The 18,637-nt window shown below is 36.7% G+C and overlaps 1 protein-coding gene, 2 non-coding genes and 1 pseudogene across 8 annotated transcripts in view; 1 reads left to right on the top strand and 3 right to left on the bottom strand.

The window, feature by feature from the left end:
* The window catches only part of LOC104587580 (protein ALWAYS EARLY 3-like), a 115,808-nt gene extending 106,940 nt beyond the window's left edge, over positions 1-8,868 (top strand). For all 6 annotated transcript variants that reach the window (XM_088900288.1, XM_088900290.1, XM_088900289.1 and 3 more), the window contains 2 exons: positions 3,385-3,666; positions 8,631-8,868. In XM_088900288.1, the coding sequence (XP_088756414.1) occupies positions 3,385-3,666; positions 8,631-8,795 (447 nt within the window). In that variant the 3' untranslated portion in view covers positions 8,796-8,868. The remainder of the gene's footprint in view (positions 1-3,384; positions 3,667-8,630) is intronic.
* Positions 8,869-8,970: 102 nt separating this feature from the next.
* On the bottom strand, positions 8,971-9,147 carry LOC148801779 (U2 spliceosomal RNA; annotated as a pseudogene).
* Positions 9,148-9,814: 667 nt separating this feature from the next.
* Positions 9,815-9,974, bottom strand: LOC148801778 (U1 spliceosomal RNA). Its single transcript, XR_016084783.1, has one exon. It is a non-coding gene; the product is annotated as a U1 spliceosomal RNA (small nuclear RNA).
* Positions 9,975-10,586: 612 nt separating this feature from the next.
* LOC148801777 (U2 spliceosomal RNA) lies at positions 10,587-10,782 on the bottom strand. Its single transcript, XR_016084839.1, has one exon. It is a non-coding gene; the product is annotated as a U2 spliceosomal RNA (small nuclear RNA).
* Positions 10,783-18,637: the final 7,855 nt, after the last annotated feature.

The raw sequence follows: 18,637 nt of genomic DNA, 5'->3' as shown, positions 1-18,637 counted from the left end.
TGATGTCTAATGAATAATGCCATGCTGTTCTAAATACTGTTGAAATGCAGTAAGAAAATATTCACGACCATTATCTGAACGGAGAACTTTGATTGGAACACCAAATTGTGTACGTATTTCAGCATGAAATTTTTGAAAAATGGAAAATAATTCACTTCTTTCTTTCATTAAGTAAATCCATGTCATTCTTGAACAATCATCAATAAAGGAGACAAAATACTTGTACCCATTGTAAGACTCAATTTTGATTGGACCCCAAACATCTGAATGAACCAAAGAAAAAGGACTCAACATGCGACTCTCAACTCTCGGACTAAAGGACACACGACGGTGTTTACCAAACTGACATGACTCACATTGTAAAACTGACAACTGACTCAATGATGGAACCAACATCTTGAGAACCTTGAGAGATGGATGTCCCAGTCGACAATGCCATTGTAGAGGAGTAAGGGAGGTCTGAAGTGCAATTGAAGATCCACCGCCGTCAAGGTAATACAATCCACCAGCTTCATGCCCCCCACCAATCTTCTTCCCCGTCTTGAGATCCTAAAAAACACAAGTGGAAGGAAAGAAGGTAACAGAACAGTTAAGAGCTTTGGTTATTTTACTAATAGACATAAGATTGAATGGAAACTTAGGTACATATAAAACAGATGATAAGGGGACAGAAACCAAGTCAACATTACCAACACCACAAATGGGAGATGAGGACCCATTGGCAAGTGTAACAGTTTGTGATGTGGAGGTTTCAGAAAGAGAAGAGAACACACCTGGAGTCCCGGTCATATGATCTGAGGCTCCAGAGTCAATAATCCAGGAAGGAGTTTTAGATGACATGCAAGCAATACCTGATTGGGCATATGTGGCAGTGGTATGCTGTGAAGTAGTTTGAAGGAACCGTTCATACTCATCACGCGGAACACTCACCATCTCCCTCCCAGAAGTAGATGTAGATGTGGGAGGTGTTCGGTCTGCCAGTTTACTGTCACTAATAGCAACCTCGCCTGCTACAGCATGATTAGCCCATTTAGAGGGAGGGCCATGTAGGTCATAACAGAAATTCACTGTGTGTCCATCCCTACCACAATGAGTACATTTCCTTGTAGAATTATTTTTTCCTCTACCACGGCCTCCCCCTGAATCACGGCCACCCCGACCAATCATGGAATTGCCACGGCCCCCTCTGGAATGACCTCCCCCTCTTGTACTATGTCCACCACCTCTAGCTGTCACAAGTGCTGATCTATCATACTGTGTGGGGTTCTCTGTCTGGCCCAAAGAAATTCTACGAAGTCTTGAGAATACTTCCTTAAGTGATGGAAGACTAGAGCCCCCCAATATTTGAGCTCTAATTGGTTCATATTCTGACTTCAGCCCCACTAAAAATCTTGTAACATCAAGTTGCTCCTTTTGCTGTTGCTGAACTTGAATATCTGAAGTAAGGGGATGATAGACATTGAGTTCATTCCTTATATTCTTCATGCAAGCATAGTACTCTTCTAGTGTTTTGGTTCCTTGTTGTAGATCAAAGTACTCCTGATACAGCTGATATACTCTTGTTGTGTTGTCTTGTCCAGAATATAGCTTCTTAGCATGCTCCCATATATCCTTAGCCGTATCAAGGAACATGAAGTTGGCACTGATTTTGGGTTCCATACTATTCCACAGCCAAGGCATGATTTGAGCATCTTCTTGTTCCCAATCATCAAACCCTGGAGAGTCAATCGGTGGCTTCTCATCTCTTACATGCTTTACTTTCTTCTTTGCCTTGAGAAAAACTTCCACTGATTTAGCCCATGGAACATAGTTCTCTCCATTTAGCTTAATTGAGGTCATTTGTACCCCTAGGTAGTCAGAGGAAATTACTACACTAGGTTTCTGATCATTGTAGCCATCTCCTATTGCTGCCATTGTACTCTTTCACAGTTGTCTCTAACTTTACTTCTCAGCTACAAGCTGATTGATGTTGTTCACAGTTTGATATTTCAGCACCTATTGCAGTCTCTAAACACCACAGTGGAAGCACACACTTGTTCTTATTCACACTACTGCTGACTTCACACACTTACGTCCCACATAAGAATCAGTTTACCATTCATTAATCACAAGTAGAGGCCCTCTTACAACCACTCAAGCACCACAACACAGCCAAATCTGCTGCACCCAGTTCAGACTTGTTCAACACACTTAAGAGGGCATTACACAACCACAAGGAGTTCGGCAAGTTCACTGCATTCTACCTTACACCACTCAGCCACTTACAGCAGCCCTAACACCATTCGGCTACTGCACACACAGCTATTCAACAACTTACAGCAGCCCTACACCATTCGGCTACTGCACACACAGCCACTCAACAACTCACAGCAGCCCTACACCATTCGGCTACTGCACACACAGCCCTACCTAGGGCAACAATGAACCTAGTTCTCTAGGTTCTACTCAATACTAACAGCTTCTTGTAGGGTTTCTACCCAGAAATATAAGTAACACTAGAAGAAGAGAGAACCGACCTTCCTTTGAGAATATCAATCAACCATTCACTGCTGAAGTTACTTTCCTTGTTGAAGAGAGTTATGCGCAGCAGAGAGACAAGCTGTAATGTTTCTGACCTAGGGCGAACCAGTCCTCTCCATCGACTGACCAGAAACGAAAGTGAAGAATCACGAACAACACTGAGGTGCTTTACCAACTGACTTAGATCAGGAACCTTGCTCTGATACCATATTTCGACTGCTGCTACAGTAGTCCGAACAGGAAGAGGAGAAGAAGAAGAAGAAGAAGAAGAAGAAGAAGAAGAAGAGGAAGAGAAGAAGAGGGGTCAGTCGAAAATCTGATGGTTAACCCATTCAGTCGACCCCCTTAATCTATATTAGCTTCTAATCATGTTTACAAAGACAGAAATGCCCTTACTTAAGTGTGGGGCAGAGTAACTCTAATAACACAGCCACATAAGCAAGTTACTTAATAAACAGAAGAAGACTAAACTACCCCTATTCGACACATCTTAACATATGGATTCATGCACTTCTATGCTTCATTTTACCCTTTGCACATTGATTCGCCTTGTGCAATTGATGGGCTACCTTTTTGTTTGAAATTTTCATTACCAGGTGGTCACAACCATCTGATCATTGGACATTTTCATGAATTGTGCCATGTATTTCTGTTGTCCACTCATAAAGAAAAGAGCAGATGCCCTGTTAAGATCATCTGACTGGACAGTTTTTGAGCTGTGACTTGTCCAAGATGTTAATATATTTGCTAGATGGTGTTAGGTTAATGGGTTATTTCAGTAAAATCATTTGTTATGGTGGCCACCTGCAGTACTTTTCTCAAATACTTCATAGGTAATCTAATTACATTTTTAAAAAAATTCAGGTTATGTCCTCATTGAAGGAAGGGGAAGATGCTTTTGCAAGGATTGGAGAGGCTTTAGATGCTGCAAGTAATCGGTATTTTGGAACTGATTCTGTTGCATCAACTGTTAGAGATCCTGTAAATGGGAGTTTGGCTTGTGAGGATCAGTCAAATTCCAGCACATTAGAGCCAACAACAAGAGTTCCTGTATCTGGTCAGAAGTCAAACACTACTGACCCAAGTGAAGCACAAATACCTTTGGAGTTGATCTCATCTTGTGTTTCTACATTGCTCATGATTCAGGTAAATTGAATGTTGTCATAGTTCTTTGCTCTAATTTCTAAATAGAAAACTGAACAAATGTCTAGTAAGATGACATGATATGACAGGTTTCCAAGTTGCTCTGATTGTTCCGTTATTTTTTCAGTGGCTTATATACTATTGTTATTGTTTTCCCCTTGGGATTGTTGAAATATGCTTGTTGTTTATCCGAAAACCTGATTATAGAAATTTCCCATTCTTTGTGATAGCAGAACCTCTGATGTGGTGTCTTATTTTGATTTTGAGTACACGTTTTCTTTGATAAGTTAATTATCTTCAATATGCCTGCTCCTGGATCCTTTACTTATGGGGGCCCACAGGCCAAACAGCTAAATCAATGATATATAGGTCATAGGAGCGAGCAGATGCCTCTCTATATGGTGCAGTATGTTAGTTCATGAGAAAGTGAAGAGACAAGAGGAAAGCCAATAGTCCAAATCTGTTAGGGTTGATCAATCTGATCGAACCAACCCAAAAAGATAGTTTTTATATTAAAGAAATATGAATGGACAAGTTTGTCTTTACAAAAGAATTAAAGAAGATGTACACTAATGTACACACCTACTAAAATACAAGAAAGAAAGATAAAATTACATAACTACCCTCCATCTTCTCTACACTTCCCCTCAAACTAATGTTGGGGGATAAGCATCAGTTTGTCTATAAGAAAATTATGTCGGGCTTTGGTCATAGCTTTGGTGAAGAGGTCTGCAAGTTGTAGGCCCAAGGAGACATGTGGGAGAGAGATGTGATCCGCAAGAAGAAGATCACGAATGAAGTGGCAATCCACTTCAATATTTTTAGTGGGCTCATGAAATACCGGGTTGGATGCAATTTTGATCGCATTCATGTTGTCAGCAAACAAGGGGATGACAGATGAGTGATCAATGTCCAAGTCATGAAGTAGAGTTTTGAGCCAAACTATTTCACTGCATACTGAGGACATTGCTCTATACTTTGCTTTTGTAGATGACTTGGAAACGGTTTGTTGTTTCTTGCATTTCCAAGAAACCGAAGAATCACCAAGAAATATACACTAGCCAGTAGTGGAACGACGAGTGTTAGGACAACCTGCCCAATCTGCATTTGCATAAGCTCGAAGCTGGGTGGAGGATGAAGATGAGAAAAACAAGCCATGAGATAGAGTGCCCTTAACATAACAGATGATTCGGAGAACCATAGAGAAGTGGGGCTGGCGTGGAGCATATACAAACTGACTCACAAGCTGGATCACATAGGAAATGTCTAGTCTAGTCATAGTTAGGTAGATAAGACTACCTACAAGCTTCCGATATAAAGTAGCATCAGGGAGAAGCTCACCTTCATCCTTTCTTAGCTTATGGTTAAGCTCCAGAGGTGTATCCACTTGTTTAGAATCAGTCAAGCGAACAAGTGCCACCAAATCAGAGATATATTTCTGTTTGTTAACAAAATAACCTTGAGAACATCGCTGAATTTCAAGCCCAAGAAAATATGTGACAGGCCCAAAATCATTCATTTTGAAGGAGTTGCTGAGAAGGAGCTTCAAATTGTTAATGCCATCCACATCATCTCCAGTGATAAGTATATCATCAACATATACCAAGAGAAGAGTCAACCCTTGTGCTCACTTGAGAGTGAAAAGAGAGTAATCTGAAGCACTTTGCTGAATATACTAGAGTGTAGAGTTTCATAATCAGATCTGAGATGCATAAAAAAATGCAGTCTTTCTCTTACTAAGATGGTTCTTCATAGTTTTCACACAACAGTCCGTAGAGAGATCCCCAAAGTGAGCCAATATAGCAGAGTGTAGAGTTTCATAATCAGATCTGAGATGCATAAAAAAATGCAGTCTTTCTCTTACTGAGATGGTTCTTCATAGTTTTCACACAATAGTCCGTAGAGAGATCCACAAAATGAGCCAATTCATATTCAGTCCAAAGGTTCACAAACCCAGCATAGTATTCCTAAATCCGCTTCTCCCCTTGAACATAAGAGAAAATATCAACTTCAATATGATATTGCCTAGACATATTCGATTGCTGATACACCTTTTCAAGGTATTCGAACATGTCATGGGAAGATTTGAGTCCCCTCATTGGGATACTAACATCCATAGTAACAGAACCAAGAATCCATGAAACAACCTGTTCATTCTCAAATTTCCACTGTTTCAGCCCTTTGATATCATCAGCATCGGGTATGGATGTGGAACCATCAATATAACCCCACATGCCTTTCCCTTCAACAAAATACTAAAAGTGAAACTTCCAGAGAGCATAGTTGCTTCCATCGAACTTAACAGAAATAATTTCGTTCTTTCCCAGACCCAATCGAAGCAAGCAATATAAGTAGAAAACCAATCCAAGAGAGTAAAAAACTAAGAGAAGAAACCTCTTATAGTCGAAAAAGAGTGTCCAAGATTCAGCAATAGTTGAAATCTGAGAACACAGTCCAAAAGAGGAAAGACTTGTTGCTGCCACCCAGAAGAGATGTATAGATCTCTCTCAATACTTCTCTGATATTGATGAAACTTTCAGAGGATGAAGAAGAAGACCAAGACACTTCCTTTCAATTTTCACTGCAAACGGATGTCTTCAAAGAGAGATCCAATAAAATCTCTCTTGCTGGATGCGCAGAACACAGAAAAATGGTTCCTGGAATGATCAGAACCAATGTTCAAAGTATCGATATGCCCCTGTGTATCGGCAGGGGCGTATCGGTACAGACAAACAACCGCTTAATGTTTTTTTTTCAAAACTTGATTTTTGGAAATGTTTTAAGTCTTTTTTTATTGAAATTAATGGGGGTCCCGAAACACCTGTAAATAGGTGTATCGAGACCAAAAGATACGATACGATACGCCCGATACGGGGCATATCATATCGATACTTTGAACCTTGATCGGAACAGTCCAGAACCAATCGACGATGAGGATAGTTCTCAAACAGATTGAAAAAAAAATAATGGATCAGAGAACAGCCTGCTCTGATACCGTGATAGTTCGTGAGAAAGTGAAGAGACAAGAGGAAAGCCAATAGTCCAGATCTGTTAGGGTTGATCAATCTGATCGAACCAACCCAAAAGGATAGTATTTATATTAAAGAAATATGAATGGACAAGTTTGTCCTTACAAAAGAATTAAAGATGTACACTAATGTACACGCCTATTAAAATACAAGAAAGAAAGATAAAATTACACAACTATCCTCCATCTTCTCTACACAGTAATCATAGTTGTTATTTCTCAAGTCTGTCATGCAGAAAAAGAAAAAAAAATGTTCTTTATCAGTCCAGCGTTTACTTCTAGTCATTTGAGTTATTGAACTTTTTATAATGTCCTAGTTTCAGATTTGTTCAAATGTTTCCTCTGATATAGTTAGTTTTACATTAAGTTTGGTTATGTAAAGTTAGATTGAAGTCCAGTCCTAGTTGGTTTCTATATTTAAAGGAAATAGTTATGGCTGGGAATATGGTTGGCCAAGCATCTCATTTGTCTAATGTAGGGCTAAACTTTGTGCTAGGGGCAAATGTACTGAAGTTAACAAATTTATTTTGAAGCTGGTTCCTTCCTTTGTGTGTTTCTGACTTGGCTTTCAAGATCTTTTATTGGTACTAACATCAAAACCTTGTTTATGATTCTTTGCTAGACTGGAGATAAACTATTTGTAACTAATTCTATTTTGTATGTCTTCATATTTGGGATTCATACTTTCTAGGTCTAAGTATTTCAGTTTTTTTACCCATCTACTAATTTATACTTTCAGAATTATTGGTAGTTCACAACCAATTTAATTCTTGGATTTTTCTACACTGATTTTCATATTGCCAAAATCAATGTTAGATCTGTCATTGTGTAAATCCTATACCCTAATTTTTTTTATTGGAAACGATAATTTCATTAAGGAGCATTTAAAGTACAGAAGTCAATCCCTAGTAGGAGTTGAACAACAAACAAAATACATTACAGCACTGCCCAGTAGGGGTGTCCATGAAAAACCGAAAAACCGAACCAAACCGCAAAATGCGGTTAACCGAACCGATCGGTTTGGTTTCGGTTTACCTACAAAAAACTGGCGGTTAACTGAACCGACCGGTATATATATTTATATGTATATTTTATATATTTTTTTAATGTCACATTTTCTATATATTATATATAAATATATATTCATTATATATATATATATATAAATATATACTTATATTATATTTATAATAATCTATTAAGAAATATATTATATATTTTTAAAATATTTATAATATATTATATATCATTTATTATTTATAATATAATATTATACATATATTTATATAATATATATTATAAATATAAAAAACCGAACGGTGGTACCGGTTCGGTTTCGGTTTGGAGAAATGGAAAAACCGGTACCACCGGTTCGGTTTGCAAAATATGTCCATGGTTTGGTAAACCGAACCGTGGACACCCCTACTGCCAAGTACAAACTCTCCCTTGCAGTCCCTTGTTCCGCTAAACCATTAGCTGATCTTCTTGCCCATTTAAAACAAGCACCCTTGTTAAACTAATTGTCTATGTGGTCACGCTCCCAAACAACCTGACTGCATCCACCCAATTATCATTTGAGAATCACACTATACCCTGAATTTCTCTATTTCAAAATATTGTTTTCAAACCCTAGTTTCTCCACGTTAAGACCATCAACCATTTAGACCTAATAACCTACTTTAAGAATCATCCATCATCATCCTCCTCTAAGCCTTAACCCAACTATATGGGGTTGGCTACATGAATCCTGTTTGAAATTTCCTTTATGCTTTGTGTTTTTTTATCAACCCTGGTACATTGACTGTCTTATTTTGATAATTCTCACTTTTAATTGGTGAAAATAATCTATATTCTGGAAATTTTTTTCTGGCTAATATTCTGGACACTTGGATTTTTTTATTCCTTCTGATGCTTAGTATTATTTCCTCAAAATATGCAGGCATGCACAGAGCGGCAGTATCCACCAGCTGAAGTGGCCCAGATAATAGATTATGCTGTTAAAAGCTTGCAGCCATGTTGTTCTCAGAATCTTCCCATTTATGGAGAAATTCGGAAGTGCATGTCAATTGTAAGAAACCAGATATTGGCACTTGTACCAACATAGACTCAACCACCGTACAGTAGTGTCTACTGTGTATATTACAATCATGCTAAGTGAAAAAATTTTGTCGTCTAAATTCTTTTCTTTTGCCTACCTCCCAAAAAAAGCTCCAATTGTAGGGATCAATCCAACAATCCTTTCTTGGGGTATTTGGGAAGTCATGTCAGATACCTTCTTAGAAAGTTAGAAGATATGCCAGATGCCTTAATCTCTCAACCTTCAATTTTCTGAAATTCAATAAGACTCCCTAAAAAACTATTATAAATTAAACACCCCAAACCATGAAACAATCAGATGTTAAACTGATAAGAACAGATACTACACTTGATCTTAGCCAAAAGGCCGAGAAAGGTATGGCTTGATCTGGATCTTCGATCACTTTTTATAGTCCATGCTACCTCTTCGACTCTTTTCACTAGCCAATGTGGGACTAAAGCCAAGACAACATGGCCTGAGCCTGATCAATCAACACTAAACTCATTTGTGAATAAACCTCCCTGAGGCCTGATCGACCACCCTCTTTCCTCTTGCGTTTTTTTTCTGGGTAGGCAGTCGGCACTCTCTCTTGCCTGTTGAAAAGACCTCGCCAGATCTTTCCAGGACCGAAACAACATGCCCTGAGGCCTGATTAATTGTAAAGCCATGATCATTGATAGCTGTTTCAAAGTAAATTTTCAACTAAGTGCACAAACACAGTTCTTGTAGACGGATCCTATGATCCGGGCACTGGAAATGCAGCAGCTATCTTCAATGAATTGAGTAACATCATACATGCAGCAGGACATCAATGCCGCAGGGCTTCTGGAGCGACAAAAGCAGAACGGTTATCATGGCTTTACAATTACAGGACATAAATATGCGAAGACTATTCTCATCAAGAAGTGTAGCAGGATGGAGAAACCTCTGAGAGACCAGGCTACTCGTCTTATTCAGTTTCCTATTTTGCATGTAAAAAAGAGAGAATGTCTATTAACTAACAATAATAGATAGAGAAAATGAAGATTTTGAATAAACGAACTGGGTAGGGGCCGCGCGAACGCGTACCCCCGCTGCCACAAATTATGACGTACACTCTCCCACTTGGGGAGATGTTAGGCGGGCACCCATCCTGTGTGCAATGGAGGTCACCAACCTAGGCTATGGGCCTTCTTGATCACCCATTCACCCCGTCCAGGTAAGTATGTTTCATTCCCAATCTTCCACTCTATTTATAATGCTTCGCTTCCTCCGCTATTAACTTCCTTAGCCGATGTGGGACATTATACTAACTCCAATTAGACTGTTTAAGCATGTAAAGGCCGCTTTTGCAGTCTGCAGATGGCAAAGTTCTATTAGATTTAGAGCCTCTCAGCTGGTTATTTAATCCCCCGCGTCATGCTTTTTACCCGAGTTTCTCTTCTAGCTTTTGTTTTTGGGTGAAAATAAATTAATAGATTAAGAACTAACATACAGAATTTGACACAGACAACAGACAGGAAAACCATTCCTCCCCAACCTCAGAACAAGCTCGGCTTGAGTTCAACAGTCTGTTTCGTCGATTCATGTATCGGAAAGCTTGAAGCTTAACACAGCCCGCTCCCAGGATAACTCCATTACCATTCTCCCCAGGAAGTCAGGAACGACTGAGATTTGAATGGGTTACCGAATCAATTGATTCACTAGACAGTTTCTTTAGACTAGAGAGTCGAAACTACCATTCGTACGTTCCGTCAGTGGAATAACTTCACATATCCAAATAGAAAAGAAAACCATATAAAGAACAGAACATAGAAACAAATCTTCTACATTGATTTGGTGGGGTGCGCCAGGCCCGTACAGTAGTGCAACGCATGGGCGACGCGCGAGATCCCCAGTAGCAAGCTACCGTAGTGGGTTCTCCCCCTAAAAAGATTAATTTAATATCATGTGGACCGATGGCCCACGTATCAGATATTAAACTGATAAGAACAGATACTACACTTGATCTTAGCCAAAAGGCCGAGAAAGGTATGATTTGTTTAGTGTCTTCCATCACTATTTATAGTCCGCGCTACCTCCTCGATTCTTTTCACCATCCGATGTGGGATTATATATCCAATAGCCTGTCGTCACTCGTCACTGTTCCCTGTTTGGATCTTTGAAATCCATCACGGTCCTACAGATAATCAATTCCATTGGGCTAAGAACCAGCTTGTACACAAACTCTTAAAGTCAAAATTGTACACATGATACCTCAATCAAATAGTTAAGTGTCCCGTGATTAAATTATCAAAAACAAATATTGAATTTTGTTAAAAGCACCTCAGTCAGCAAAACTCAACTAAGCCTTCAAAAAAAAAATAATTAAAGTAAACTCGACAACACAACTATTGAGTTCAGCTAATTATGATTTTGCCCACTTGTTTTCTACCAAAGTCCAAGCCTTAAGATCAAGTATGAGCATGGTTTTTTAAACCGACCCGGTGATCAAACCGGTCAGGGGTCCGGTTATCGAGTCGAACGGTCCGACCATTTGACCGAATGCTCGACCCGTTCTGACAAGAAAATAAAAAAATAAAAAATGATTAAAATGGTTTGAATGGTTAATTGCCCGGTTCAATAGTTCTCTGGCCAAAATCAACGGTTTTCGGGGAAAATCCGGTTTTTGGGGAACAAGCCATCCATTGACCGGTCCAGGTTATCTCTCATTTCTTATTTAAACCATGGTGGGACTATCTAACAATTATTATTATATGCATATAGCTATAACATATATTTAGGCCCCGTTTGGCTTGCAAGAATAGGGTGGTTTGGAATCGGAATCGGAATGAGCTATTCCGATTTGAGGGAATGGCCATTTCATGCTCCTCTCTTGGGAATGAAATCTCATTCTCATTTCTGTCTGAACCAAACAGACTATTAGGAATATATCATTCTAATTCTGATTCGAAAGGATTTCGCTTTCGATTCCAATTCCAACTGTGAACCAAACAAACTCTTAATGTGTAAAACTATTAATGTATTTTTTTAATTATTAGACAAGAGTGATCTTTAATATATTTATATTTTTTGGTAAAACTTTAATAGATTAAACTTGTGCTATGGGCTTTAATTTCTAAATGCTAAGCCCATAAGCCGTGTTTGGTGGAAACCTTAGAGAGCTCAAAATGACTATGCGAAAAGGAAAAAATGTTTTTTCCGCTAAAGCTTCTTATAGTGACTTCCCAATCAATGCTTCCGCCCTCCCAAACAGGCCCATAGTAACTGTTATGACAGCTCAAAATGGGCTCATATTTTCCCTTTCTCAAGTAGCAATCTTGAGTTACTCTATCCCCTGTGTTTCTATTGTTTGGTGTAATGGTAAAATCTCAAGTTGACAAATAGGAGAATGAGTTTCAATCTGAGAGCAATCATTTTTGTTTTCTTTTCTTCTTCCCACCCTATACTTTTGCTTCTAATATCTCTGTTGCAAGAAATGAATACTGAACTATAGTTTGTAAATGACCAATATAACCCTATTATAGTGTGTATTTGTTGTAGTAACAAACAAGGTTCAAAATATTGATATATATCATATCGGAGCTTCCCGATATGCCCCTACAGGGGGTGTTCCGGGGTCTTGACTGATTCAGGGAGTGGATAGACCTTAAACCGACCCATCTAAACCAGATTTAAAAAAAAAAAAAACAACTACCAATACACTCTGATATGCCTCTATGCATATCGGGTGTATTGATATTTTGAACCTTGATTACAAATGAAAAGTTTGAGGATATGGAATTGTCTAAGCAACAGGGTGGCTAGATGTTTCAATGTTAATGCGACTCTAAAGTCTTATTAGTCATTGATGTTGCATTGTCAATTATGTTTTTTCATTTTTTAACAATTGGTGTAAGGACACATGTTGTGCACGTGTGTGTGTAAGTAAATGATAAAGATATAAATTGACATTATATAATTAAATTTTATTGAATGTCTCCCCAAAGGAATATTATACAATCAAATTCAACATTTTTTTTATTAGCATGAAACCAATTAAGTATCCACTTTATAATGGTCTACATAAATTTGTACCAAAATTAATTATCTAAAATCACACTTAGGCTGTTTTAAGTGTTTTCAATTTTGTGGTTGAGCCGGCCCATTAGTTTCATGTCCATTTCACTAGATTAAAAATGTTTGGTTACAAAATCCGTTGATTTAGTCAATGGCCCGACAACCCGAATTGTTTAACTGCTAAACAATTTGACATGGTTAGTGGGTCAGCGGTCAGAATTTAATCATATATATTTTTATTTTTTTAATTAATAAAAATAATTATTATTTATCACATTTATTTTTATTTAATATGATAAATGTATAATATTATATATATCCATTTTTTGTATATTTTATTTAAATAATTATTATTTAATTGTTGATATTTTAACCCAAATAAATGAACCACAGACCAGCTACTTAGATGAAAAAGTGGTTTCTATTTATGTGTTGGTTTTAAAAACACTGGCTCTTGTATTTTTTGCCTGAAAATAATACAAACTATAGAAGCCCAACTGTCATATAAAATGAAATAACCATCACCTAAAAAACAAACAAAATTCTGATTTATGATATACATAGGAATGGTAACGGGGCGGGGTGGGGACGGGCAGCCTCTCCCCATCCCTGTCACCGTGAAAATCCTCATCTCCATCCCCGTTCCCATTCCCGCTAATGGGGACGAGGTTATCCCCATCCCCATCCCCACGGGGATTCTCATTCTCCGTGATTTTTTATAATGTTAATCATTTTGTTTTTGTTTTTCATTTTATTTAAAAGAATAAAAATAAAATAATTAAAATTTGCAATCCTATTAGAAAAGATTCAAACATATTTAATCATATTTTTAGAAATTTTAATATATATAGATGTATGTGTATATATATATGTATATATATTAGTGGGGATCCCACGCAGCGGGGAGTTCTCTCCCTATCCTCGCCCCATCCCCATTAACGGGGATGAAAATTTCCCCATCCCCATCCCTACAGGGGAAAATTATCCCCATCCCCACCCCATTCGGGGTGGATCCCCATGGGAATCGGAGAAATGGGAAAAATTGCCATCCCTAAATATACACTTAGAAATAGAAAAAGTGAAAACCCCAAATTTCAATTTACAACTTTCAGTGAATCAAACAAGTGAACAGCTTTTGAGATCAGTAGAGAGAAGACTATACACCACTACATCTCGAGTGCTCCCCTTTACAATCAGATACTTTCTCAAAATACCCTCCCTGGTGAATCCGACTTTCTCTAGGACCCTCTGTGACCTCAAATTCTCTGAGTCAATTAGAGCTTCGAGTCTCTCTAAATCTGGGAAATCATGGAACACAGAGGAGACAACCATCTTGACAGCTTGAGTAGCGATACCTCGGCCCCAGTGCTCGGAGGCCAGAACATAGCCAAGCTCACCACGACATCTTTCATCGCCGGAGCCCAGCGTGACTGAAATAAAACCAATCGATCGGTTTTTCAAGCAAACTGAAATAGAACCAAGCTCACCACGGCACCTAGTTATATCTTAATACATTAGGCGTACAAATGAATTCTATGAGCCCGCCCATCATGCAAGATAATGGGCTGGGCTGGGCTTGGTAGACCCATTGAAGAAGCCCTTGTCGGGAGAGTATTAAAGATATCTCCGTGTGAAGCTGGAGATTTCCCTGCCGGCCAAGACCCCTCACCCAGTTCTGTCAAGTTTGTCTCACAAGAGAAAGAGGGTTGTTATGCTCATGGGACTGTCGTTGCAACTCAGGTTGAGCAGTTGATGGATTTTGGGAAGCTTTTTGGGTTTTTTTACACAACGGAGCAAGAGCCCCAATTACGAGACTGCTTTAGTTCTCAACTTGCCAATGAAGTGAAATCTCGTTGCTGCTCTCTGGAAAACAGTTGCTCAGAACTGGACTCAGATACGGAAACAGAAAGCTCCTTGTCAGACGTCTCTCTTACACCTTCGGTGCTACCGCTTGGGAACAGAAAATCCAAGCTGTTGAGGGATTGTTACGATTCACCGGTTGCTACCCCTACGCTTCGAGGCACCCGCAACACCAGGGGAAGGGGTAGAAGAGGCAGAGGAAGAAACAGTTCACCCCATTAACGTGCGGGCCTGTTTTTGGGTTTGTTAGTTTCTAGGCCTTAGGTGGTTAGGTCCAAGGTTCAAAGTATCGACCCCTCCGATACGCCCCTACAATGGGTGTATTGGGGGTTTGACCGGTTCAAAGGGTAGATGAGCTCTAAACCAAACCCCCTTGAACCGGTTTTGAAAAAAAATAAAAAAATAAAAAAAAATGTATTGATTTGCCCAATACGCCTATGCCCCTATTGGTGTATCGGGCGTATCGATATTTTGAACCTTTGTTAGGTCTCTTGTGATGTTGTTTGGCCCTAGAGTGTTGTGCTCCGGTTGTAAGTGGTTTCCTATGGGATCTGCTCGTTGTGTTGCATTTGTTTGTTTCTTGTACATTTATTTTTGTTTTTTCTTTTAACAATATATACCTTACCCTTTTCCCCAAAAAAGAAAAACAGAACTCCTAAATTACCTCCCCCACTATCCCCCACTTTCTCCTAAATTATCTCTAATTCCTATTTGTCCTCTCCCCCACTTTTTATCTATACCTATCTAAAGTTTGAATTAAAAAATAAAAAATTATTTAAATATTCTAACGAAACTATATAACAACTTTAAAATATTTATTAAAAACATAAAAAATATAATAGATTTAATAATATTCATATTACTAATAATTTTATATTTTTATAAAATTCATCACGAAATTATGTACTAACAATATAAATTATGGTTTTCTGGTTTATTCAACTTAAATGTTATTTAAATAATAAAAATTTAACATTAAAAAATAAAAAGATTATTTAAATATTTTAATAACTAAATATTTTAAATAATAAAATATTCAAAATAGTCAAATGATTATATAAAACAATACTTAATATTATGTAATAACTTTAAAATAAATAAAATTCAAATAACGGAAAATTTTATATATTATTTAAATATTCAACATAACTAGATTTTAAATACTTAAAATAATGAAATTATGTAATAATAGTATACAATATAATTTTACAGATTATTAAATTCAATAAATGATTAATATCTTAAAATTTACATATTGATATTTTTAAATAACTTAATAATATTGTAAGTAACTAATTTCACTTATATCAATTAATAATTCTAGAAAATAACTTTCAAAAAATTAATATTTATTAATAATAATTTTAAAACCCTATTCTATATGTATTATATATTTATATATACTAAAATTAATATTTATTGTATTTTCATTAATTATTGATTTTTTGTGATAAATATATTTTTAATAATTATGTATAAATCTATTTTTGTTCTTTTATTTAATAGAAAATTTTTAATAATTATTGGAGATTAAAATGTTGTTATTTAACTTTTTTAATTTAATTTATTGTATTTTTTATAAGTTATTGATTAATATTATTAAAGATTAAACTATTATTTGAGATTACACTATTTATTAACTAATTCAATATATTTTTTAGTATGCATCTTTGTAATTATTGTATTTTTATTAGTCATTTATTGTATCTTCATTATCAATATATTTTCAATAATTATGCATTTTTTGTATAAATTTTCAATATTAATGAAAGATTAAACTATTGTTATTTATTAGAGATTAGACTATTAATTTAGTTGAAATTAGGAATGTCCATGGGTTGGTTCGGTTTGGCTCTAGGCGATTTGGCCAACCGAATCGACTTGGTCAGGTTGGGGAGTTGGTCGCTTGAAACCCACTAACCATTAGTGAAAACTTGCCAATTCGGGTTGTATCGATTTGGGTCAATTTTCAGTTTGGTCCGTCAGTTCAAAAGAAATATGGGAATTTTCCCACTTTTCCCTATTAAAAATTATATTAAAAATATAAAATGTTAAAATATATCTATTGCTAGGTTGTTTTGATTTTGGTCGATTTACAAATGGTCAAAGTGAAACCGATCCAACCTGGTCGAGTTGGGAAATTGTAGAACCAAAACTAACCTGAAATATTAGAAATCTGACCAACTTGGGGGTTGGTCGGCTTCATCAGTTTGATGAACAACCTTAGCTGAAATTAATTTTTGTTATTTTTGTATTGTAAAAAAATCATTAAAAGTAGTATATAAAATATAAGGAAAAATCTACGATTCATGAAAGATATGGTATAGGAAGAGTTTTGACCAATCAAAATCCACCGATGAATTTTGATAAATAACACTTGATTCACTACCCCGTTTATGATACCAGTTGATTGGTAAAAAAATTCCATATATCATATCTTTTCCATATCATAATCAAACCCTAAATATAAATAATTATTGATTATTTAAACGTTAAAAATATAAAACAATTGTATACTCTTATGTGTTTCTATTGTTTAGCTTTTGCTTAAAAAATTTTGTGCATCACACGGTCCCCACTAGTAGTTTAGACAATAGATCAGCATGCACATCTGTGCATTTCAAACACTGAACTTGTAAATCTATTGGAACTTAGGATTGAACGAAAAATTGCAGAAAGACACAACTTTTCCCTATTTGCAAAAATCAGTGTCCAGATCCTCAGTTTAAAAAAATGGTTTCAATAGATTTTCCCCCCCTCAAAAGAATGATAGATTCCAAAGTCATTTCGCAATTAAAAACTTTACTACCAAGTTTTAGACCAATAGGAGTCTATATGTTTAAATCAAGGGTTTTTTGTTGGACTGCAAACAAATCGAGATCAAATTGGATATACCAAGATCCAAATTTGATTTATTAATATTTGAATTTGAATTATTTATCAAAAATATATTTGAATTTGAATTGAATTTATATTGTAACCAGTCATTGAATAGCATTAATAAATTAGACTAATGATCAGGATATTATACATTATTAATAAATTGAACTAAAAATGACTTTGATATTGTATAGAGAGAGAGAGAGAGATCAAATCAGCCCCCCACAAGATTGCCCCTCACAACATCCCACAGTACATCCCCGTCGTGTATTGGGAACATCTCCCGATGATAATATAAAAAATGATGATGCTATCATCAAGAGATGTTCCCAATACACGACAGGGATGTGCTGTGGGGGGCAATGTGTGGGGAGTTATATATATATATATATAACACTAAAAATGACTTACGAAACTTGAATCTATGACTAATAAAAATACAATATCATGCATTTTCATCAAATTGGTCAGATCCGATAAGGGTAGATCCTTATTTGATTCAATGATAAATGGATCGAATTTGGATCACCCATGATTAGATTGATTTCGAATTTAAACAAACAGATACCGTTTGGAGCCCTAGTTTTTTGGTATCGGTGAGAACAGCAAGGTTTTCTCCCTGTTCATGACCAGTACTCATTGTTACCAGCTATCCCCCTGGTGGAATGGCAGTGAAACAAGGCTATTCCACCTGAGCACCATTCAAGTTACAAAATATTGATATTTAACCTTTGCATGATGGTTATTTTTAGGGGTTAAACGTCTGGAAATATTTGCTCAGGAAAACAGGGCAGCAAAGCAACATCCATCTTGTAATGGTTGATTCAGAAGAACAATTGTTAATGATTTTGCAGAAGCAATGGGTAATAGGCCCTAACATGTCATCCAACATTAAATCACATTAAGAGGTGTAAAGGCTCAACCCCTGAACCGGTCAGAACCCCGATACACCCCCTGTAGGGGCGTATCGAGAAGCCACCGGCACGATACGTTTGAACCTTGATTAATGGTTCCAGAAAATTGTTCTTTATCCACTTATTTTTGGATTATATATAAGAAAATAATTACATATGAGGTTTCGCCTTTTCAAC

This window comes from Nelumbo nucifera, chromosome 3 (genome assembly GCF_055504915.1).
Source record: "Nelumbo nucifera cultivar China Antique chromosome 3, China Antique-T2T, whole genome shotgun sequence".
In the NCBI taxonomy this organism is placed as follows: domain Eukaryota; kingdom Viridiplantae; phylum Streptophyta; class Magnoliopsida; order Proteales; family Nelumbonaceae; genus Nelumbo; species Nelumbo nucifera.
Note: the sequence above shows the minus strand (reverse complement) of the source record. Positions and strands in the feature narration are given on the sequence as shown.